General features: G+C 48.1%; 2 protein-coding genes across 6 annotated transcripts in view; one reads left to right on the top strand and one right to left on the bottom strand.

The window, feature by feature from the left end:
• Window positions 1-4,368, top strand: part of TP53BP2 (tumor protein p53 binding protein 2) — a 144,978-nt gene extending 140,610 nt beyond the window's left edge. For all 5 annotated transcript variants that reach the window (XM_081039072.1, XM_081039073.1, XM_081039075.1 and 2 more), the window contains 2 exons: window positions 139-338; window positions 2,956-4,368. In XM_081039072.1, coding sequence (XP_080895198.1) covers window positions 139-338; window positions 2,956-2,997 — 242 coding nt within the window. In that variant the 3' untranslated portion in view covers window positions 2,998-4,368. The remainder of the gene's footprint in view (window positions 1-138; window positions 339-2,955) is intronic.
• A 1,666-nt stretch (window positions 4,369-6,034) lies between these two features.
• The window catches only part of CAPN2 (calpain 2), a 49,107-nt gene continuing 30,789 nt past the window's right edge, over window positions 6,035-24,352 (bottom strand). The window contains exons 10-21 of the mRNA XM_081039077.1: window positions 22,648-22,817; window positions 20,945-20,956; window positions 19,641-19,852; window positions 18,522-18,558; window positions 17,490-17,555; window positions 16,425-16,482; window positions 14,143-14,207; window positions 12,892-12,960; window positions 12,234-12,312; window positions 10,934-11,050; window positions 10,617-10,675; window positions 6,035-8,745 (exon numbers count right to left, since the gene is read on the bottom strand). Coding sequence (XP_080895203.1) covers window positions 8,722-8,745; window positions 10,617-10,675; window positions 10,934-11,050; window positions 12,234-12,312; window positions 12,892-12,960; window positions 14,143-14,207; window positions 16,425-16,482; window positions 17,490-17,555; window positions 18,522-18,558; window positions 19,641-19,852; window positions 20,945-20,956; window positions 22,648-22,817 — 968 coding nt within the window. The 3' untranslated portion in view covers window positions 6,035-8,721. The remainder of the gene's footprint in view (window positions 8,746-10,616; window positions 10,676-10,933; window positions 11,051-12,233; window positions 12,313-12,891; window positions 12,961-14,142; window positions 14,208-16,424; window positions 16,483-17,489; window positions 17,556-18,521; window positions 18,559-19,640; window positions 19,853-20,944; window positions 20,957-22,647; window positions 22,818-24,352) is intronic.

Genomic DNA, 24,352 nt, shown 5'->3' with positions numbered 1-24,352 from the left:
ACACCATATATAGTTTTCACAACATTACTGACTATATTCCCCACACTGTATTTCACATCTCGTGATAGCTAAAAGTTCTTAAGGGTGGCATTCTTCGAGTTACATATTCTGTGCTGTTTCTTCTCATCCTGATTATAGGAGTTCAGGAGAAAATGGGCATAATGAATAAAGGAGTCATTTATGCTCTTTGGGATTATGAACCTCAGAATGACGACGAGCTGCCCATGAAAGAGGGAGACTGCATGACAATCATCCGTAGGGAAGACGAAGATGAAATTGAATGGTGGTGGGCGCGCTTGAATGAGAAGGAGGGATACGTTCCACGCAATCTGCTGGGAGTAAGTTATTCCAACCCTTATGATGTTTTGATGTCAGGAGCTTTGCGAAAACTATTTGGTTACAGTGCAACTCACTGCCCTTTGTTAATGAGACATGGATTAGAAAATTTTGATGGTCTTAGATTGAGACTTACAGCCACATTCACAGTGATTCCTATTATGATCAATAGCACGTTTATATGTTTGCCAGGCCCAGCGGTCTAGAGTAAAGGTAACTGGGTAATGTGATGGGAATTGAATTTGTTAGGACCTTCGCGTAAATTTTAAATTTGTTTAAATCAGGATTTGCAAATTTGGTAGTGACCTCGCATAGGGCATTAAAGACAAAATTCTTTGCTCTTTCTCTACTCTTTAAGTTTCACGAAAACCAAGAAAATAAGATATAAGCACATGTAAATGAGTAACACTTCTATGTTAGTGCGAAGGGAGTGCTGTCATCAGATAAAGATTCTCAGGAGTATTTTCAGGGAAAAGGCTAGTGTGGTCGGACAGAGGCAACAAAGAGGAGACAGGAAGTGCATTAGATTCTTGCACAACTTCCCGTGTTCCCTCGTCTGGTTGTGTGTGCACAGGGGCCATGTTGGACATGTGAAAAGGAGGGAGAGAAACAATAAAGATAAGTGAGAGACCGAGGTATAAGGTGAAAGGTACCAGTGCTCACAAAACCCACTGTTGTGAGGAAGTGAGGGGTGTCTGAGGGAGGGGAGGGCCAACGTCACCTGCAGCTCACGGCGTACAGCTCAGGGGCACTGGCCCCCACATCCCCAGATCCCCGGCAGCACGTAGGATGTGGGTACCAGGGCAGCACAAAGGATGGGGGAGGGCTGGAGAAGGTGGCCTCCTTAAGGTTGTTGCGAGGATAAAGCAGGTGTTTAATATGTAGCCGATGGGAGATACATTGATTGGTGTTGGACAGACGTGGTCTGTGCCCACATTGAGCTTCTGCTCTGGCATTGAGGCCGTGACCGGGGTTCTGTCCGTGAGTGGCATCGCCTTCTGTGGAGGTGGTTAAAATGACTCCAGTGTCGGGACCTGGCTATCTGGATTGTGACCAGTGTCTTCTCGTCCTGACTCCCCCTTCTCCATTGTCGTTTGTCTGATGTGCAGCATGAATGACTTCATCCATCCTGACTGCTGCCTTCCAGATAGCAGAATTTATTATTAAACACACATTTGGGGTTCAGGCAATATGCCTTCGTGTGATCATAATGAAAGTGAAAAAAATTAGGCATCGAGCCCTTTAAAAAAGCTTTCAACTTACCGGATGAAAGTAGAAATATAAAGGTTGTTCTCTTTCAAGCACCCCAGTTTGCTTCTGCAGCGTCTCCAACCCCAGAGACATGCAGTGTCTTGTGGGGAGCCACTTTCCGTCTCTAACAAACATCAATAGCAAATAACCACTTCGACTTTTGCAGTTTCTTTTCTGAGAAAAGCTCTACCTCCGAGAGCTAGTTGCTTATTTGAGTCTTATATTAATTTAACAAAGAGGTCCTGTGGTTAATGACACGTGGGAGAATGGTCCGTCCCCATGTGTGGAAGCAGCTGGCCAAAGACTCAGTTCTGCTTCATGTGTATGACTCTCAAAAGATTCTGAAATCAACAGACTGGACTGAAGATTTCCATCTCAATCTAACATTTAAATACTCGTCCTTTGGAAATCTTTTCTGGATAGAAGTGGCCTCTATGCACCTTTTTTTTTTTTTTGGTTTCTTTGAGGTTGAAAAAAAGGAAATTGCATAAATGTTACATTTTTAGTCAAAGGCTCAGATACGAGTCTAAAATATGGTATTGGCTAAAAATCTTTTCTCGGAGAAAAATAATCCTTTGTATAACACTGGTCTGCCAGTCAGTTTTCCAGTTTTGGCTAGAAGTCTGACTCTGCTTTCTTTCAGTAAAGCTTTTCTCCCCTTTGTCTATGAGAGGAGGAGGAGAAGGAGGAGGAGGCTTTTGTTTAGTTTGCCAGTTGAAGGACTAGTTTGACTTGCTCTTGGCTTTAAGACCAGAGATCTGGTGACCTGCACCCTCCGCTCCAGCCCTTGTTACGGAAAACACAAACCCACAAAGTCCTGAAACAAAGCACCCCACTTATCCTTCCTTAAATCTGTAGACTTTTAGTCTGTGGCATTTCGTTCCTGACAGCCTCGAGTCCCATGACACAGTTGTTATGTCCACTGTGAACCAAGTTAAAAGAGACTTGAATCTCTTATCTCGTCCCTTGGCATGACAGTGCCAGTGCTGGAGCTTATGGAATGTACTGCCAGTCACCGTCAGCACTTTGTTTGCCATAGGAGCCTTGATTTACAGTCAGCAGGTCGTGCAGATTGAGTCCACGCTTCGCCGTCATGGATTTTTACATCACTGCACCGTGGTATGGTCAGCGTTAAGGGACTCTGTGACTTTCGCATGTCCTTACAGAATGGCTGATTCGGAGAGTTGCTCAGTGTGAATCTCTGTGTCCTCAAACAGCTTGAGATGCTTCACATGGCAGAAAGAGCCCTTTCTTTAGCTTAATTTCTATCCTGTGCCATCACCCCCCTCTCCCCAATATTTCTTGTGATTTTTGTTATACTCTCACATGTCTGTACAGTATGTAAATATTTTATAAACTCTCTTACAGCTATACCCAAGAATTAAACCAAGACAAAGGAGCTTGGCCTGAAACTTTATAGAATTGTAGTTAATGAAGAAATTAATCTCTGTTATCACTAAGAAGTAATATGATTGTACTTGGCACAAATTTCAGAAGACTTATTTTAATGACAATGTAACTCGAAAGCCATGAAGAATGCTCTGGAAGAAGATGAAGGATCGAAGAACTCGCTGTTCGTGGAGGACGTTCAGCACCACGAAATGGAGCTTGTATTATAAGTGAGCTGATCTTACTGCCTTGGGGTAAAGGTGTCCCAGATACCCGGTGACAATCCTGTTTCCCCGCAAGAAATAGGACCACTTATTGAGCTACTGGGAAACAGCTTCATGTCTAGCTCAGTTGGAGTGTTTCGGCACCTGCCTGTACCTCCTCCCACCAGAAAGGACCAGTGCCATCATGGCACCATCCCCGATTGTCCGTCAGCACCAGCAGGCCGGCCCTCAGGGGACTCGCGTGAAGGCTCGAAGGTTCCACACACCTGTATATTGTCAGTGAAGAACTGCTGGTTAGTAGTCAGTGAGCAATAACTTTCTTACTATATGAGTTCTTGTAGCATTTTAAGAATTATACATATATTGGAAATATTGAAACCAAGCTACACTACAGGTAATTAGATTTAGAATCTTGTTTTTAGGCTAAATTTGAACGTATATTTATTGCCTTTTGTATCTTGGAAATTAGAGACTTGTTATAGACTTAACCCATAATATTTGTCAAGATTATAGCTGACTTTAAAAACAATTGTGATAAAATTAAACTTTTTGACTCTATGCTCTTTACTTGTTTTAGTTTTTGATGTCATAAACGGCCTTGTTTAAGGTTCCCAAGCATTGAGATATATTACCCAGCTGAAGAATAATACGATTTCTTTCCCAGCAATGTGATTAAATGTAAGAAGTATTTCTTTGCTTATGGACAACTCTCAGATTTGCAATTTATGCGTTTTGTGGTGGTCTTTGATATAGAAATAAGTTTTTTTTAATTTTTATTTTAAAGATCTTAGAGACCAGTAGAATAGACTGTTTCAGGGTTCTCGTTTTATTTCACTTTTCTTTTTTACATCAGTATTTTTTTAAATTAGTTTCAGGTGCACAAAACAATGTAATAGTCAGACGTTTATCATTTATATCCCTCACACAGTGACAATCCCCCTCCCCCCATCCACTACCCCTCTGACATCACACACAGCCATTACATTTCCACTGTCTCTAGTCCTAATGCTGTACTCCGCTTCTTGTAACTGTATATATGTATAAAATTGTAGTTGACATTTATTATTGTTCAGCTTCAGCTTCAGGTGTGCAGTGCAGTGATCAAGTACCACATGATCTCACTTATATATGCAATCTAAAGAAAAGAATAAATGAATGAACTAACCAGAAACAGTCTGAGAGACATAGAGGAAAAACTGAGGGTTGCTAGATGGGAGCGGGGGTGGGGATAAGAGGGAAAGTGAGGGGATTAGAAAGCACAGTCAGTAACCACAAGATTGCCACGGGGATACGAAGGACAGTTTGGGGAATATAATCAGTAATGTTGGAAAGATTTTGTAGGGTATCCGATGGACACTTGTCTCATTAGGGAGACCACCTCAGGGAAGATATTTTATATTTCTTCATTGAGTCATATATATTAATTTATGGGATGGAAACTTAAGTAGACAGGGACTCCACATGGTTTTATTGATGTTACCAAGTTTGTGAATTGTTTGTTTGGGAATCCATTTTGCTTAGTGGAACTGTTTTATTTAGTAGAAGACACAAGTGAAAAAAACCAATGGTGATCTTTTCTTATACATTTTTAGAGCTAAATTCTAGCAAGAAAGGAAGCTAAAAGACCATGACTTTCAGAGTAATGGAGAAACAGTGACAACATGAACTAATAAAAATCCAAAAACATGTATGGGAGACAGACTTCTACACTTGATAGATATTAGCCAAAAAGCTGAGAAGCGATTGGCAGGTAGAATTTTAGACAGCCCCTCCCCATATTCTTATCCCCGGGTGCTATGGACTAAATGTTTGTGTCCCTCTAATATTCATATGTTGAAGCCCCAACCCCCAAAGTACGGTGTTTGGCCTTTGGGAATTGCTTAGGTTTACATGAGATCATGAGGGTGGGGCCCCAAAATGGGATCAGTGTCCTACTAGGAGGAGGACACGAGCTCCCCTGTCTCCATGCGAGGATACAACAAGAAAGCTACATCTGCAAGTGAGGAAGAGTCCTCACCAGACACCAAATCTGCTGGCACCTTCATCTCCGACTTCCCAGCATCCAGAACTTCGAGAAATAAATGTCTGTTGTTTAAGCCACCCCGTCTACAGAATTTTTGTTAGCAGCCCGAGCTGACCAAGACACCTGGTTATTCAATCAAACACTAATCCAGGTACTGCTATGAGGGACTTTTCAGATTTAATTAAATTTACTAATCAACTGACCTTAAAAGATGGAGATTATTTTGGATTATCCAGGCAGGCCCCGCAATCACAAGCCCTGCAGAGCAGGAGAGGTGAGGCAGACGGGAAGTCAGCGAGATCTGAAGCGCGAGACGGACTCAGCCTGCTACTGCTGGCTTTGAAGGCGAAGGGGTCATGAGTCAGGGAACATGGAAGCTGAGAACAACCTGGCTGACAGCCAGCAAGAAGCAGAACCTCGGCCCTGTAACCACACGGAGCCGGAGCGGGCCTCGAGACAGAGTCTCCTCGCGTCTCCAGTGAGAAGTGAGGCAGGGGTTGGACTTCTCCAGAACGGTGAGATAGTGGGTGTTTAAGCCGCTACGTTTGTGCTCATACGTTACCGCAGCAATAGAAAACTAATACCACACAGGTTCTCATCCTGGGCTGGTGCACTACTAACCCATCATGTGACCTGCCCAGGACACTGGACCCCACTGAGCCGTGTTTTCCTAATCCAAAATGGAGCTTAATACCATTGCCTCTACGTACATCAGCTGAGGGAAACCATAGTAAGTGCTGTATGAAGGAAGGTACTTGGTAAACTATAAAGAATTGCACAAATGTAGAAAAAGGGAAGACGTGCAAATTAGGAAAACATGATCGTCTCAGTTTTATTTAGTCCTAAAGATTGAACATCATTTGTTTATATTCTCCCTTTTTGGTATTTTACTTGTTTATTTTATTATCCAAGCATTCATATCCTTGTATCAAAGCTCCTAATAGAAGTATTTAAAAGTACAGAAAAGGGTTATGAAGTTTGGGGGTTGGGGGGAGACCACTATTAATATTTGGGCATGTTTCTGTTATATAGTCTTGTCTATGATTTTCCCCGCCAGGTAGTTGAGAGCATACTGTTTAAGCCGTTCTGTTTCTCCTGTTTTATGCTTGACGTGGCCTCCTAAACATGATTTTTAATGGCTGCACAATATTCCATCCTTTAATTTATCCAGTTTATCTGATATTGAACATATGGCTGTTTTCCATCTCGTGTGTGTCGTAATCGATGCTATAGTGACATCTTTATGGGAGCAGAATGTTTATTTTTGAAAAACAAGGGGAAGTACAGCAGCTGGAGAATGGACCCCGCTGACGAGGGTGTGTGTAAGTGTACCTTAGCACGTGGTGAGACATGCTTAAATACTGTGGAAAGCAAGATTGGAGAGCGGAGAGGGGCTACAACCAGGCTGACTGCAGTTCAGAGCAGACATTCAGGGAGGGGTTTCGTGGTGAGCTGGAGGGTTTAGGTTTAGGTTAGGGTGACTGCTTCGGGGCAGAAGGTGGAGGGGATTTACATCATCTGTATTTTTCTCCTGTTAAATAGGCATTGACAAATGCGACGTGGGAAAACTCAGAATACGCAGTAATTACCTCCCCTTTCCCAGTCTTTTCTAAATTTGCTATGGTAAGCATATACCTTATGGTTTTTTCCCCAAACATTATTTCTTGTACTGTAACTGAAATAGACTTTTAAAAGTGAAGTGGTAACAGAGGTCGGATGAGCGTGCGACAGGAGCAGCAGAGCACCCCTCACAGAAGTAAAGTGTTGGGTGGCCTCTGTGTGTCAGGAGGAGCCCGCCTTTCTCCTCCCGGTTTCAACCCCTCCTGTAGTTCAGCCACTTGGGTCACCATCCTCACTCCCGGGTCCCCTGGCCACACCTCACTTGCCCACCTTCAGTCCCGAGTGACTCCGAATGTCTACCTCTATCCTAACCCCGTGCTGCTGCACAGAGAATGTCAGTACCTCAGGGGGTTACCGCATAGTCAAGGCCATGGCCTCATTCATTCATGTCCGTGTCTCCTCTGTGCCCTCAGACACCACTCGGCAAGCAGGGAGAACTGCAACTTATTTGAGCTGAATTTGGGAAACCCATCTTCCCATGTTTTTATGAAGTGATAGGCCAGCATTTACCAATTTCAAGTCATGTTACATCTTTCCCATTTTTTATGATTCCTCCAGGATCACCAACAGCAGACCCGTGATGTATCTGTGTCTTCTTAAAGCTCTTTCTTGTTCCCACCCCAGCCAGAGCCGGCCAAAGTGAAGTTCAAATGACAGGCAAAGCAGGGAACTTGCCTGCGCCTCCTTCAGACCAAGAAGCATCAGAAATTAGAGCTACACCTACTTTATGGTCAATGGTTAGAGCTTCTGAATTGGATTTTTAAAAATGTTACAGCTCCACATTGAAATGATAGGTCAGAAACCTTTTTCCTCTCCATATGGGAATTTACAGGTGTCACCTTGTCACAGTGGAAACAGGCTGCAGTGGGGGTGCTCAGAAAGGCCAGCTAGGGCCCCTCAAGGAAGGACCTCACGGCACGTGTGATTGCCTGGGCTACTCTTTATTTAACAGTACATTTGGCAGAAGATAAGGCAACAAGGCAATACTTTCATAATGATGTTAATTAGCATTTTCCCAAGGTAAAGCCAGGAAACAAGCTTGTGTTGTGTGTACTGTTACTCCTACGCCATGTCGCCCTCAGAACTCCATGCACAAACACTAGAGGCGGCGAAGTTCGAGAAGCTTGGAGGCAGGCAGCAAACAGCTGGCTTTGTCTTCATTACAACTGGTTTGCCACCTGGACGCCGGGTTTCGGTGTATTGCTTCAGCTGACCAAGAGCAGACCCCCCCAGTAGTGATGACCCTCAGTGTATGAGACAATACACACTCAGACTTGAGCTTCAGGAGATTTACTGTTAACCAATCAGTATTCTATACAACCGGTTTCTTGTTTAACCCAAGGGACAGAGGTACGCGTTCTCACTGGGCCTCTTCAGCGGCCCCACAAGTTTACTTCATGCTGCATCGTTTTTCTGTTTTACTCAAGGGAGCCCGTGAGCCCTGCCTGAGCTGTTTTGTAAATGTCACCGCTGCATTTTTAAACTTGAAGCTGCTTTTAGTATTCCTAGCAAGGACCTTGTGTCCTTGGAGAGTGAATGTTTGCTCAGCTGTTAAAGAACGCCCTACATTTTTTTCCTGATTTAATATTGCTCTTAACAGGGCCGTGTGTAAAAGTACAAAGTGTATACTATTGACAGGTTTAAAGCTTTCTTTGAGCTTGTCGAGGTTTAAGTGACTCACTACTATAATGATTTGCAAATCTTTTACTCTGATATCCGAAAGTTCTGCTATCTCAAAGGGTATCATTATTTTCAGCTATAATCATCAGTTTAAATAAACGTTCCCATAATCAAGGTCCAAATAAAGTTTCTCTGTGGAAGCTTATTCCATGGCTGATGTTCTTTCATGAGAAGTCTTCAGGCAGATTAGTTATAACTTCAAAGTACTGAAAAACAGAGCCACTGTGAGGAAGGAAAAAAAAACAAACCATGTCAGTTCAGTCACCATTTTTAAAATTAAAGGCTATTTGAGTACCTGTAGATTATTTTGAATGACTGTTGTACCAGAAAAGATAGCAGTGCACTAACTCACATTTTTTTCTACCTGATTTTTAGAGTCTCGATTTTTACACGTCAGCAAAAAGCTGTTTTTTTTTTTTTGTCAGATGGTCATGAATCGTATTACAGGGTTGACTGAGATGTATGAAACGTGAAACTCAGACGTGTGGATTAACATTTGCACATCTCTGCCTCAGGGTATCATAACAGAAGTTAGTTTGGGGTGTGCCTACCCCTTAAACAAGTGGTTTTCATTCTCGGGGGTCTACTGGAATTATCTGGGAACTTTAGATCAGATTCGGATTGAATTGGCTTGGGCTGGGCCTGGACATCCGGACTTGGGCAGAGCGGGGCAGGTGATGGCACCGGCAGCTGAGGCTGAAAATCACTGCAAACTGAAAGGGAGGTTTTCTTGACGTTGCTCATCCTTAGCAAAGATAAGGAGAGTGTGGGGCTCTCCTGGGACCTGTGAAAGGTGAGGAGGAGAATAGGAAGGAAAACCGGTGGATGTTTCTCAGAGGAAACGAGGGGGGATGGGCTGAGATGGCTGGTCAGCATGGACCAGTGGGAGCTGGGGAGGGAGGAATAGGATTTCCAGCAAGAAGGATAAAGGGGCTGGAGTTTCCAAAACTTTCCATTTGGCATGTGTATGGCAGTTATATTGCCTCTACTTTAAACTGTAATCTCAGGGTAGGGCTATTTCCTAGGCTACATAGTTTTAGCTGTTATTTGTAACTAGCTAAAATATATTTTCAGTTGGCTAAAGGGACTTAAAATGCATAATAGAGTGAAACAGCTATTTAGTTGCTGGCTTACTCCAGAGTTCACAATAGAAGGCAAAGGGTTTTCTTCTTACCACTTTGCTCCTCTGGTGCAGGAGGACATTTTCATTCCCAGCCATCACTGGCCACCTGACCCACCCTTTGCACCCTGTGCTGCTCCAAGCTCAGTCCCCGCCCCCTACCGTGTTTCCCCAAAAATAAGACCTAACCAGAAAATAAGCCCTAGCATGATTTTTCAGGATGACATCCGCTGAACCTAAGCCCTAATGTGTCTTTTGGAGCAAAACTTAATATAAGACCTGGTCTTATTTTCAGGAAAACACGGTATAGAGGAAATGTAGCCTGGAGCCAGACGATAATGAAAGTCTAGCCCAGCTGGCTTCTTTCTTCGAAGTGAGAGTACTTTCTGTCATTGGGATGACAAGAGAACATTTTGTGCTTTTTTTGTGTGAAATTGTTATTCCACCTTAAGTGGTCATGGCTGGGGTTCCAGACACATAAGCACAATAATTATACAAGGCAAGCTTATTTACGATTGTGAGTTTTATTTTAAAGGGGGAGAAAGTGGAGGAAAGTAATTTGCTCAGAAAGTATTTTAAGTAGATTTGTTCTAAGATTGCTAGATCTTCCCCAAAACCCACTTGAATCTCATCTGAATGGTTTCTTTCTATAAGAATCTTCTCCTATGCTTGCTAATTAGCAGTACATTTTTCTAAGAGGATCCTGCAGTCACACCCTTCTTACTTGAACCTTGTGCTACACTCAGCTTATGGCAGGAAGGACCAGGTGTGTCTTGCTGCACTCACTAGGTAGATGGGAAACAAATGCAAATAAAAATGCATGGCTGGATCGAAGAACCACTTACAGACCAAAAGAGCAAAGCTTTAAAAAGCAGGTCAGTAAACCATAGATCTCTGTCACCCCAGTAACAGCCCTTCTCATCCCTGCCCGTCCCTGCGGGAGACAGGGGGTTGATGTAAGCTGATGACTTACAGAGATAAGGTCAAGCTCTATCATTCCAGTATTCTCGGGATCCAGCTGCTTAAATATCCCTGTGGAAGAAGAAAAGGAGGATGTCATACGTGAGCGAGCTGCCGCAGATACCACATTGTCTCGTTCCCCTCTCTGACAGCCGATTGCATTGAATGTCACAAGCTATTATTTCTTCCCTCCTTCCCCAAATTAAAGAAGGATTTCCATTCTCAACTGGCCAGACACGTCTCTGGTTCTGGTGATTTCACCCGTGTGAAAGGCAGGCTGCTTTAATACCGAGAGAACTGAAATGGGTCTTCCCCCAGATATCTACTTACTGAAGAGTGTTTCCAGTCGAACCAAGCACCGAACAAAATTATCAAAATCAATGATGAGCTCTTCATCCGCGAAGCGAGCAACGATGACCTGGTGCAGTTGACAGGGCAGCTTGAAACCTGAAGTGAAATGAACAAGCACGCCGATTGCTAAGGATGAGATTGTATTCTGGAGCTCTGGTCACGGGTTATGGAACTGCTGTAGCAATATGAACTACAGTTATAATTGCTTTTATCCCTTGGTTGCTTTCCTGGGAGGCTTGGTGTATTTTGCAAAGCCAGTGCCTTCTGCCATTGTTTCCAAACTGTTCCCCTTCACCCTGCCTGGCTCCTTCCTAACACAAGATGTTTCCTGTCTGTTCCTATTTCCATGGTCATGCTGCTTCAGGTTATTTATGAACCATGCTTCCTTTTCTGTTTCTTGAGCTCTGAATCTAGCTGGAGACTAGATTCTTCCTGGATGTATGTGGCAGAGGCTGTAATAGTAATAGAATTTTTCCATAGTAATAGAATTTTATTTTCCCAGCATCCCTTGCAGCCATCTGAGGCCTTGTGACTAAGTTCTGGCAGTGGGATCTGTGAGCAGAGTGACGTGTGCCCTTAAGAGCAGGGAGCCCATCCTTCCCTTGTCTCTCAGTCAATTCGGTACCAGAATATGGTTGCAGTAGCAAGACATCCTAGGTCCCACGGAAAAGGGCAACACTCGTTAGGGCTGGTGACGCGATACGCCACAAGGAGCCTGGGTCCCTGACAGCAGGACACACCATCTCAGCCTTGAACTGGTGGAGCTTGGAATGTTATGTGAGAAAAAGCTGTATCCTGTTTAAACCAGTTATTTGGGGTCTTTGCTGCAGTATTATAGCCCAGCTAATACAGTGAACAGCTTAAAGTCGTCATATTTGTCCCCAGAGCACACCCGTCTCCCACAAGCTGGTGTCCCTTTTACTGACAGCACAGTCTGCCGAGGACTTCCCCTGAGCAGAGCTGAGACGCCCCATTTCTGCCTAACCAGCCCTGCACCTGAAACGGGGAGCTCAGGAGAGTCTGTTGAGAAATGGCTTTGTCTGCTTGACCCACCCGGCTGCTCAGAAGGAAACTTAGATTCAAGAAGGCTTAGCAGCCAAAGCACCCCGGACTGCATTTTATTTTGCCAGTTAGTCTTTAAAGGGAAAATAAAAAGTATGTGTTTATACGGAACCAGCACCGACTACATAGCTCACCATACTCCGTAATGTGTTATAGAAGTGCCAGAATGTATAGAATTATAGGGAAAACAAAAGAAAACACAGGTATGAAGTGTTACCTGCTTCTTCTAACGCTCTCCGCATCTCATAGGAGTTCATTGTACCGGACCTGTCCACGTCGATCTCCCGGTAAATTTTCTGGAACATACAAGGTCGTTACGAGAACATGACACATGGCCACGCAGGTGGCAGGTACCTCTGTGCTATGTGCTGCGTGGGATGAAGTTTTCCCAGCTCCGTTGCCTCTGCTCTGGCTTTGGAAGAATCACCATGTTTCTGCCTTCCAGAGCTAATAGTATTTCGTCTCTCTCTGTGAGCTGGTTTGTAAATGTGCCCATCAAATCAACCAGCCAACTACCATGGGCCCATATTATTGTCTTACGTGTTTTTATACTTGAGCTGTTAAAAATCCTAAGTATAAGAGGCTACACAGCCTTTTCAGGACACTTTCGATGGTGGCTTTTAGATGACCCCCTTTCCCGTCGACGAGGAGAAGGCCGGGAGCAGACCACTTCACTTGAAAAGTCCTTATTTTGTTCCTTGGCATTGGCCCGGCCATGTCTCCCCTCATTCTGAGCGCCGTCACGGGTGAAAGCCCCATCCCCTTGGACATGCCCCTCCGCCCTCCTAAAGAGTTGCTGCGCCCGCAGGTCTGTGTACAGCGTGTCCCCAACGCAGACCCTGCCACCCCTGCAGTGGGCCCTCCTGGGTTCGTACTTGGTATTTTTGAATCTTCGTCCAAAGAATGTAGAACTCCTTCAGGCCCAGCTTACCGCTCCCATCCGACTGCCTTCAGTTAAGGAAAGCTCCCGGATCTGGGTTCATGCAGTGTCCCCTGGTGTGTCCTGTCCACTGGTTCTCTGGTAACCACAGCACACACAAGGGCCCTTGCCCAGCTCTCACACTGGCCCAACTTCCATGTAAGGGCTTGTGGGAAGGCCACATACAGACCTGCTGGCTCCCCGTGACCCTACTTGCTCATTGGTCTGGGGGTGCTGTAGGGGCCCCAGATCCTGCTAAACATTGCTGTGGGATGCTGTACAGAGGGCTTCAGGTGGCTTCTGGTGGCTGCGCCCTTGGGGCAGTACTGTTTGGCATATTGCTAAGAGGCCTTTTGTGAGAGGAGCTGCACAGTGGCGCAGTGAGCCCGCTAGATAGAACTTCCTAGAAGCTCAGACCATCCCTGTCCAGCACTTCTCAGTAAGCACAGGGAGGAGGAAACGAGTGATGAGTCTGCCTGGGGCAGGGAGGAGCTGGGAAGGAGAATGCTTGTGGAGGAAATCGAGAAGAAAACTGACCAGAGAAAACGATTCGCATCAGAAATATCATAGTGCAGGAAATACAGTGGACGCTTGAACATGGGCTACTTATACGCGATTGTTTTCAATAAATACATACAGTACTGTACATGTATTTTATGATTTGCTTAATAACATTTTCTCTTCTCTAGCTTACTTTATTGTTAAGACTACAGTATATAATACCTAGAACACATGAAATATGTTAATCGACTCTTTATGTTACCGGTGAGGCTTTTGGTCAGCAGTGGGCTATTAGTAGTTAAATTTTTTGGGGGGTGTCAAAAGTTATACTCTGATTTTTGACTGCATGGGGGGTCAGCACCCTAACCCCAGCGTCGTTCAAGGTCAACTGTATTTTCCTAAAGGAAGTAGCAGAAACACTCGCTCAGGACACAAACGCGAGCCGCTTTGGGCAGAGAACGGTGGGTGTCCTGTTGGCTGGCCTGCATGCTGAACCTGTGGAGATAACCAGGGCATGTGGCATGTCATTTTCCCTCATCTGAAGCTTCTCATGTTCCCTAGTCACAAAGGCCAGCACTGGCAACTGTCCTACAACCACTGCGCAGATGGGGTCTAGCTGGCTTTTCTGGGGGGCAACGTGTTTGCGTCTCTGCGGGGTGAAACTGCAAACTCCCGAGTCTGTTCTCCAGAGCACATTAAAGGATACATCTAGCATGTCCACCATGATTTTGCAGGTCTCGATGCTGAAGCCATCTGACTTGATATCTTGGCCTGGAAGACCAAAGTAGCGTGACAGGAGAATCTTACAGAGCAGCACAGTTCAAAAGAACATTCTATAGTGATGGAAAAGGTCTCTATCTGCAGGCTTTGGCACAGTAGCCACGTAACTCTTTTAAATAGCCACATCTGGCTGCTGGCTACCATATTGGGACAGCTCAGAAGGGGTGTCACATTGGCCTGACCTCTGTGTGTTCACCATGGGCAAACAGGGCTCCAAACAGTGCTTTCAAAATAAAAGAATGATAAAGGACTGGGTCTCTAAGACAAAAATCCCTTGGTCATCATGCAGGGAAAAGAAAAGTGGCGGGCACGAGAATTCACGAAGGCTAGGGCCTGGGGGTGGCAGACGCTCACTCAACTGTCTGTCTGCAGGCCTTTACGGAGCCTCGGTGTCCCCAGCTAAGTGACAAACTTAGGACCCGGAAGCTATGTGGGCATGCTGCTGGATCAGGTGAGTGCTGACGAATTGGTGTTCAGCAGGTGCTTGCATGAGGCCCTTGTCACAAATGGGAATTCCCATTCCAGACTTCACGAGGAGCCCAGCCTTTCTGTCATGTGCTTGTAAAGGTTCCAACCTAACCAGTCTCAGAGCTGCCATTCGGGCCACCGACCCCTCCTCGGGTGAGGGCAGGAGGCTGTGTGAGGGCGCTTGCACAGAAGGCTGGAGTTTCCAGGCAGGCAGGGAGGGTACCGAGCTCCGAGGCTCGGAGGAAGCCAGAGCTGCATCCAACCGTGGCCTGAAGCTTCCCACTCCCACCCTCCATCTGTGGGGAAACAATGAGGCTTTAGTCTCCTTGGGCTCATGATGGCCACACATTGAAGAGCCCTGTGACCTCACTTGTGCCTGGTGGCCTCAAGGGTAAACACCATCTCCCTGTCCTCCCCGATTGGTGCCCTGGGGGAAATCCCTGTGCAGCGCTGGCCGTGCCTGGCTATTCCAGCCCCTGGTCAGAGTTCTGTGACTCACAGGAGCTCTGATACAGCCATTGTCCCCGCAGGGAAGGGAGCAGTTAGCGAAGGTTCCTACAAGGTGCATATAGTTCAGTCATTGGGGTGGGCGTGGGAGGGAGACCCAGCTGGCCCTGGACTCCTCTTCAGCTGAGAGGAGGATTTACTTTTATCTCATAGGGTTAGGCCAGAGGCCATCTTTGAAGTCCACATGACTTCTAGAATGCTCCACAGGGCTGATGTTCAGGACATGACAACATTGCATGTTTGTTTCTGATCCAGGCTTATAACCTCTGATATTGTACAAACCTCTGCTCAGTGGGATTCCTATCTTATCAAAGGCAGCACTGTTCTTGTGATAATTTCAAGGGGAAAAAAATCTCTCTCTCTCTCTCCACACCCCCCGACCCCCCAGTGGTGACCAACAGTGGGAGCTGGACAGTCCTTTGATATTTTCTGCTTAACAAATAATTCCCAGCTGCAAAGGTTTGTGAGAAGCACGGCTCTCTAGCCTCTTCTCAACGTGTTCTTTCTTTGTAGAAGCCCCACGGCCTGGGCCCAGAGCTGCCATTCGGAGCCTTGCTAGCACGTGCCTGGCCTGTTGGCTCAAACGAAATGACGTATCTCCCAGTGAACAACTGGTCAGACGAGGCTCATTTAAACACACATTTGGGAGATGCGGCTTTTTAATGCTGTTCCCTTAGTTTGAGTATAAGATGGTCCGTTTATTTTTCCATTCTGGCTAATTATTGGCAGTCACTCTGTCAATGATTTCCTACTAAATACAGCCAGGGAACCCAGGGACGTGGGGATACTTCGTGGCTCCCATTATCTGGGCCAACTCAGCCTTTTCTTACCAATTACTCATCCTAATAGCTGCGGTTTGGAGTGCAGGCTTTGTGCTAGGCAATTTCTACACGTTACCTCATTGAAGAGTTTCAACCACTCTTAAGAGGTCTTATTGTGCCTGCAGAGAAGGAAACGAGTCACAGATTCTACACTGTGGTGCTTCACAAAGCCAGGACGTAGTGGAAACCTGGATGTGACCTTTGCCCTCTAGACCCTGGGAACCTGTGTTCTTTTCAGTCACATCACACAGGGCCTCTTTCATCCGTTCTTTGGCAGCCACGGTGGGTGGTGGCGTTTGTGTGAGAGTGGGGAGTGAGTGATGGTTTAGCCACAGCAGCCAAGACACGGAAGTAGAAGGATTCCCACGTGGGAAGGAGCAGGATGAGGGATTTGCAAGGAGGGGACACTTACGCTTGGCGAGAACTCTCCTCAGGATTGTCTGCAGCTCGAAGGCGGAAATCTCCGCATCCTGTGGAGATGCAGTGAGAGCCTAATTATTGGTCCCCTGAGAGCCGTGTGATGACAGAGCCGCAAACGTGTAATGGCTGGCAGCTGCGCCAAGCCCTGCGTGAGGTGCGTTAGGCAGCTCTGGGCTGCGGTCTATGAAAGCACGTTTCTAAAAAGCCCCAGCGGCTGCTGCTGCTGTCCCCAGACCCCACTCTGAGTGGCACTGCACAGCCCACGCTTTAGATACAGTGTTTTAACGTACAACGTGCTTGCTCTCGGTAGAGTTCATTCAACAGTTCTTTGCTGTAGAGACTATAAAGCATAAATTTCCACTCCACCCATGGTTGTGGTCTTGACTTAGTCCCCTCCCACCATTCCTCCCCTCAGCATGCCTTCCTCACCTTTGAAAACTCGGATCTGGCTTCCTATAGAGCTGGTTAGAACCAGCTGTCCCCAGGAATGGGACCCTATTTCAGGTGTCTCTATTCACGCCGACACATTGTGTAATGGAGGGGACAAGCCCCATTGTTTAAGACGAAGGTTGGCTTCTTTTTGGAGTTATGGAAAGAAAGGGCTGGATAACTTAGTAGCTGACTGAGGCCTAAATGGCTGAGGGTTGTTTTTTTTTAAGAACAGGGAAGTCTAATACTCTGTTGTCAGTTGCTTGCATTCTTGAGATTTAAAACCCTTGCACCTCCCCAAATGTTTTTATGGAAATCAAGGATAAGGGGCCGAGTTCCATGTCTCAGCTGGAGTGGAACAGACAAGCAAAAGCAGCCCCAGGTGATGCCAAGAATCCTAAGGCAGGAGGAATACCGTGCCAGAGCTGACTGCAAAAATGGCAGGCCCTGCAATGTGGGGAGGACACAGGCAAGGGAGCTGAGCAGAACCCGAGTGACGTGTAAATCCTCTTTGCTTCCGGTCAGTTTGTTTCCTCTCCCCGTTTAAACTGAAGTCTCCTTGAGAACAAAGACTGTTTTCCTTGGCATCGAGCAGAGGACATAACGTAGAGATTTGGGGCACACCTACCTCGCCTGCCAACTGGGCAAACAGCCTCCTGAATCCATCATCGATATCATCCTCGCTGATGTCAATCTGGAAGGGGAGGTAAAGAAGTGACAGACAATGAATCAAAGAGTGACAGTCAGGTGCCCACACTCCCTTTGGGGGCAGCCTCTCCATCTCCGTCAGTTCCCCTTCTCTACTCACTCTTGGGCCTGAATCCTAAGGTTACCGGGACGGAGATAAAGGACAGTGTGAAGAATGAATAAAAGGATTTTTTTTTCCTAGTCAACACCCACGAGAGAGAATATAAACTGTATTTTCACGTAGGTGTCTTCTTTAACATTCAACCAACATGGGCTTTTATGATCTACTCTAATGGGGATTCAGAAGAGTGACTAGCTGGAATGTTCCAGAAGGATTTTGACAGTGGCTGGTGAGCACAGCCTGTGAGGACCTTTGAAATAGTTCGGTCTCTCAGTGAGAACACAGGACAAGCACAGAACTTCAGCAACTGAGGAGCCAGCGATTATGGAGTCCCTTCAGGTCCCGGGACAGCGGGAAAAGTTCTTTCCTGTTTGTGGTGTTTTCCACACACAACCTTGGACTTCTTATGGTCACGCCCCGTCTGAAATTCCTGAGCTGTGTCCCTCACAGCCTTTCAGGGTATACCCCTGAATCACAACTCCTGGGACTCTAGGGAACCTTAGAAATGTGGTCACCCAGTGCTTCCGTTTTATAGAGAAAACTGAGGTCCAGAAAGGGAAGTGATGAGAGCCTCGCACTGATCAGTGCAGCACTGGCAGCCCGTCCTTCCCCACAACACCCTTCCCGTGCCACACGGGCTCACTCCACCCCAATGGGCAGGGGACAGCCCAGGCCCAGCACAGGGGCCAGAGCTGGTGCCAGAGGCTCTGACGTTAGGGCAGGTCTGCATTCTTAGTTTCCAGCTGTGTTCACGAAGCCCCGGGGGGCCTCCTAAACTCCTGGGGTTACTTTTTACTCTGTTCCCTGGGGTGTCCAGGACAGACAGGGTGGAATTCAGGGAGTTACAAGTACCTCTTCAAGGTTGCCCTCGATTTCATCATCGACAACTCTGGAAACAGAAGGAAATTATGTGTTACTAGAAGGGCCGTGAGGGCGAAAGGAAGTGTCCCAGAAACCACAGCTATCACGGAAGTGCCACGTGGAATCCAGCATGGGGCGCGCGAGACAGATTTCTCTGCACCCCTAGTTTCTGTGATAACACAGCCCTGTGTAAAAATTAGGGCAGAAATGATCCAAGGATGAGTCATGGCGCCCACAGCTTGGAGGGTTGATTTTTGTGTGTTTGCTGGTTGTGGGTCATCACGCAGCCCGGCCTACAGTATAGGGTCGAGACTCAAGACAACTCATTCACTTCCTGGCCTCGAGGAGCCTTTCCTCAGTTCCACTTGAAACACTCTTTGCCATCGTCAACCTTTCACACCGAGAACCGTGCAACGTCTCCCGCTGCCTGCTTGTTCCGCTTGGGGCTCGAGACAGCAGGCAGCCCAGGGGCCTGTGTGTGACTCCAGCCGGTGCTTGGGCGGTGGTTAGTTTATCCCGTGCACTGGCCTCTGCAGGGCTGGGTCCTTCTGCTCCACAGTGAGGGCTTAAGCTTCAGAGGCTCGCCTCGGGCCCGCTGGGTCTTAAACCAGGCCACCCACAGTCTTATCTGCAGTGGCAACGTCTCACAGAAGAAAGGATAAGGGACTTCTGGGTGCTGACAGTTGGAATCAGGATTAGTATCCAGGGACAAGGAAGTGAGACACCTCTGGGGGGAGGGAAGTGCTGTCAGGGTGGGGATAGCAGGAGAGTGGAGGGGGTTGAGGCTTCCTAGCCTTCTCCGAATGAGGGGACTTACTTCATAGCTCGTCTAATATAGCTCATTAAAATGAAAACGATCATTCGGTGAAATAAGATTCTGCAATTTGCTCTACCACCACCCCTTTCTAACCAGAAGTGTCCTGACTGCTACTTCCTGTGCTTATCTGTGTATGACACGAAAGATCTTCAATGCAGCCACCCCCACCCGCACCAACCCTTCGAGGCAGGCAGATATCACAGAAAAAGAAATGTCGTGCGTGGGTCAGGAACGGGCCAGCAATGCGAATAAGCAGGGGTGTGGGTAGAAAAGGGGCAAAGCGACCTACTTACTGGTAGTCAGCTTTCTTCTCAGAAAAGACCCGGACGCAGAAGTCCCCGTCCTTGTGGGGTTCAAAGGTGGAAGGCACGAGGATGTACTCCCCAGGCGGCAGCTTGAAGCGGTTAAGCACCTCCCGCAGGTTGATGAAGGTGTCCGAACGCTCCTTCGCTCTGTTCGTCAGGAAGAAATTTTTGCTGAGGTGGATGTTGGTCTGTCCGGTCAACTGAGGAATAAACAGACACACATGGGAGTCGAGGGCGGAAAGGGCTCCCCATCAGTTGTTCTCACTCATCGAGACACGACGATGGCAGCGGCAATGTCTGCAACATTTTAGACAAAAAGCAAACTTTCTACCAAAACGACGGACGCCCACCAAGGAACTCAGAGGCACGTGCAGCGGGGGACCCCACACTCAGTCAGCTCTGCTGACAGGAAGACCCCAGCTCCCCACGTGGAAGTCCTCAGCCTTCCTCTGAGTGACTCCCAGGGTGCTTAGCGTCCACACAGCAGGACGCTGGTTCAGTTCCAGGTGGTATATGACACACTCATAAAAGCAAAGACGGGGCCTGGAAGGGGTTCGGCTTCTAGACCAGGTCTGTTCAGTCTGCAAAGGCCCGAATGCCACCAACTACACTGCCTGGCTGTGACATAAGTGATCGCTGGGGGTCAGGGTGCCCTGTGTGTCCACTGGAATGTCTGTGGCCTAGAGAGACACACAAGCCACCGTGCGTCTCATCAGAATAGTTCTTGCTAGCTGCAGGCCTGCTATGTGCTCGCACGTAATTCAGCCCATCCCCACAACAGTCCGGCAAGGCGACCAGTTATACGGAAAGAGAAGCTTAAGTCCAGAGGGGATGGGAAATGTATCCAGGGTCTCACAACCTGCAAATGGCAGAGCTGGGAAGTGGGTCCGGGCCTCTTTCTCTGCTGCCACATCGTCTTGTAACACACCCCGCAGGGTTCGCCTTTTCCCTTCAGGCTGGTTTTGAGAGTGCTACAGGAATCCGTGAGGAGCCTCCTGCAGCCCCAGGACCACAGATGGTCCACCCAGAACTAAGCCATCCATGGTCTGTGCTGGGCCTCAGGGGAGGCAACGGGCCCCACGAGAATGGCCCACGATTCCTTGTCCCGAGCTCACACCAGCAGGATGTAGGACCAGAGCAAACCTCAGGGGTCCCCAGAGGGGCCAGAACTCATCCTCCTCAGCCACCAGCCCCTGCCCATGCTTCACAAGACCCTGAGCCGACAGTCTAAACCTTTTACTTGTTGGTGAACCCGAGCCCCAGGGACAGGAGCTGACACATGCCAGACGTACCTCCTCCGGAACCTGCAAAGATAAAGGAGAACACGCTTAACTCCGATTCTGGGAAAGCTGCGTACAGAAATACTATCACTGTGATTTGTCTCCTTTGCTATCTCCTTTCTCTGTAGCCTCAGCAATATTCACTAAATCAACATAATGATTATTTTCCAAGGAACTCAAAACAATTCCTGCATTTAAAAAAAAACAAAAAACACACACCTTATGACCTGGCAGTAATATGGATGAGCTCCCAATTTATAGAGCATAAAAGTGAGTACCAGAGCTGTGAAGTGACTTGTCTAAAGTCACCCAGCCGGCTGCAGCAAAGCCCTCTCCTGCCTCCCACCAAGAAAAGCAGGGCCGTGCCACTGGAGGAAGCCACCTGGCCAGGTGGGCACACTCTGGGCTAGGAGCCAACAGGCGTCAATTTGAAGCTTATCAGCCACATCCAGCCTGTATTTCCATGGGTAAGTCACGTCCCTTTCTGACCTCAGTTTCCCTATCTCTAAAATGGGACCAAACGATCACCCAGGTCCTTCCCAGCTGTGAAAGCCCGTGACTGGCTCTCCAAGCCCAAGAGGTATGGGGTGGGCAGGCGGAGGCTGTTTCACAATTTGCATTTTCCTTGGAGTTATTTTGTCCTCAGCTATCTCAGACTGAGGAGCTTGGTGTTATGTGCATTTTGTGAACTGGTAGTGTTTGCCCAAGTCTGTTTCTTGGTGTGTAAGTGGAAGATCAAGGTTCCACTGGTGGTGGACACAGGGCCAGCGATGAATGAGCCCAGAGGGCCTTTTCCCTGATACCTCGTCTGACATCTACCAGTACTGTGCTGGAAAATGGCTCTCAGGGGAGGGCGGGAGCCCGGATTTATAGTATTTGCTAATCTCCATGGTGTAAATTCGCCCCCTCCCATTGTGGCCGTTTTCAGGCTGTCTCCATGGCTGTACCGAATGTGGGGCTGGGAAGAGATGGGCACATTTGGCTTTTGAGAGCTGGTTCCAGCACCTCACTGGGTTCTACCCATCACCCCCACTTCAGCTGCTCTGAAGTCTTCCTTGCTCCCGCCTTCTCCCTCTACAATCCCAAGGCAGTGAGAAGCTCTTTCTGTGCTGGGGTCCAGGGGCCCAGCATGTTGGGTCAGTTCTCTTCTCCCTCGCTCCGGAGGGGAGAGGGGGCAGTAACGTGGCTGCCATCTGACTGCGGCTGAGCTGGGCTTTGCATTAATGTGGTACAGAAAGAAAGAAGGCCACGCAGGCAGCGGGCATGTCTGTGGGGAGCAGAGTCGTGGGGGGACATACAGACTATTGTTCCCTATCCTGAGCTCTCTGCCTTTCTGGCCAGTGACTTTGCTGAGCTCTGACCAGCTGGACGGCGGGCTCGGTCCTGCCCTCACAGTATTTCCTGATGGGGGCCAGTAAACTTTGTTCTCAGCTTAAGTCACCTCTGTTTTTTGGAGGTTGGTGGGCCAACCAGAGTGCCAGGCCTGGGGGATATGAGGGCTTTGAAAGAGTGGAACTCCCCAGAAGCTGGCTATGAGGGCCCAGCTGGTGTGACACAGAGCAGTGGCAGGGACCTCACGGTGGCTTTGCTTTTCGTTGGCCAAGCTCCCTGTCTGGGGTCCCCTCTCCCGTTCTGCCTCTGGGGCTGGCCTTCCTCGCAGGGGCTGAGATGAGCAAAGCGGGAGGGGAGCGAGGGAGCCGCAGCCTCTCGCACACCTCATAGATGCCAAAGCCGATGGTGTGCATGTCCTCGCCCATCTTCCTCTGGCGTCGCCGGTGCTTCTGGATGAGGCCCACCAGGAAGGTGCAGCCGCGCTCCCCATCTTCCTGGTCCTCATCCTCCTCCTCCAGCTTGATCACGTACTGAGGGTTCATCCAGAAAGTATCTGTGGCCAGAGAGGGGCTGCGGTCAGTCCCCAGGACGCAGGAGCCCAGCCCCGAGCAGGTGGCACGGGGGAGGAGGAGCTCTCTCGGTCTCTGAGGACGAAGGGGTGAAGATGGGGGAGATGGCGGAGACCCTGGGGCCGAGGAACCAGACGCCAGGTGGGGACTGGAGAGCAGCCCGTCAGGGTGGGGACGGGGGATGGTGGCCTGTGGGGAGGACGTCCTGCTTGTGTCTGAATCGCATGGGGACCTACACTAGGAACTTCTGCAGTTCTCTCTCGCTCACCCTCAGGCTGCCTTGTCCTGGAGATGGTCTTGTCAGCCTGGAACGGGGGGTTAGAACTGCAGAGTCCGCTCGTGGGACCCATCCCTGGCTCTGATGCACAGGTCAGAGGTGGGCCTGGTGGCCTGGCTCAGCAGACTTGGGGACTCGCTCCCGTTCCCCCCTCAGTGAACCCAGAGGCCAGGAACAGCCTGCGCACAATTTTAGCCTCTTGTGCTTGGTCCTTGCCCTCCCAGGCCTGTCCCCTTGTCCACCCCCAGGTGTCTCTGCCCTCCCCACTTCCAAAACCCATTTACAGGAGGACTTGAGATTGATTCATGTTTGAGGATAATTATGCCGATTGCCTTCTCTCACCTAATGGAATAAAACTCTGATTGTGGAAACAAAGGCAGTATCTAGTGCCGGGGTTGGCAGACTCCGGCTTTGCCGGCTGCTGGCGGACTGTTTTTGTAAATAAAGTTTTATTGGAACACAGCCATATCCGTTTGTTTAAGTATGGCTGCCTTCAGACAACAGCAGTCCAGTTGAGTAGTTGCCATAGAGACTGAATGGCCCACAACGCCAAAAGTATTTGTTATCTGGTTCTTTTAGAGAGAATTTGCGATCCCTGAGCAAGTGGGTAGGAGAGAGATTTTTGTCTGGGGCACAGGGACTTCCCAGCACCTCTAGAAATGCCACTTGGTAGCTGTCTACTTGAGGTGCAGGATTAAAAACACCAGAGCGAGAGGTACCAGTCAGCTAGCGCCAGTATGACCACTTGCTCTGTGGCCCAGGTATGCCACTCAGAGCTGCAGTTTCCTCATTTGTAACAGAATCAACATATAACTATGAGCTGCCACCAAAGTACCTAAAACGCTGACTTCCGTCAGACAGCCTGGGTTTAAGTCCCATTAAGTTCTGTGGCCTTGGGCAACTCACTTAACCTCACCAAGCCCCGTCCTCTCATCTTAAAGATAGGGATGATACTAAAGTGCCTGCCTCAGAAGTTTGCTGTGAAAATGAAATGGAACAATTTACGTAAACCACTTACACAGTTCCTAGCACCCAGTGTGTACTCCGTAATTGGCAGATGTCATCATGATTAGACAATTGCTGCGGGGGAGGGGGAAAGGGAGGTTGGGGCCATCAGGGCAGAGGAGTCATGGGAGTCAATGGAAGATGGACTAGAAGAGAAGCCTCACCACCACCTGAGCAGGGCCCCGTCAGCATGTGCTGAGTGAACTGGGCGAGAGAGGGTTGCTGGGCAACAGCAGG

Source organism: Rhinolophus hipposideros, assembly GCF_964194185.1.
Source record: "Rhinolophus hipposideros genome assembly, chromosome: 26".
NCBI lineage: Eukaryota > Metazoa > Chordata > Mammalia > Chiroptera > Rhinolophidae > Rhinolophus > Rhinolophus hipposideros.
This window is presented reverse-complemented; position numbering and strand designations above follow the sequence as displayed.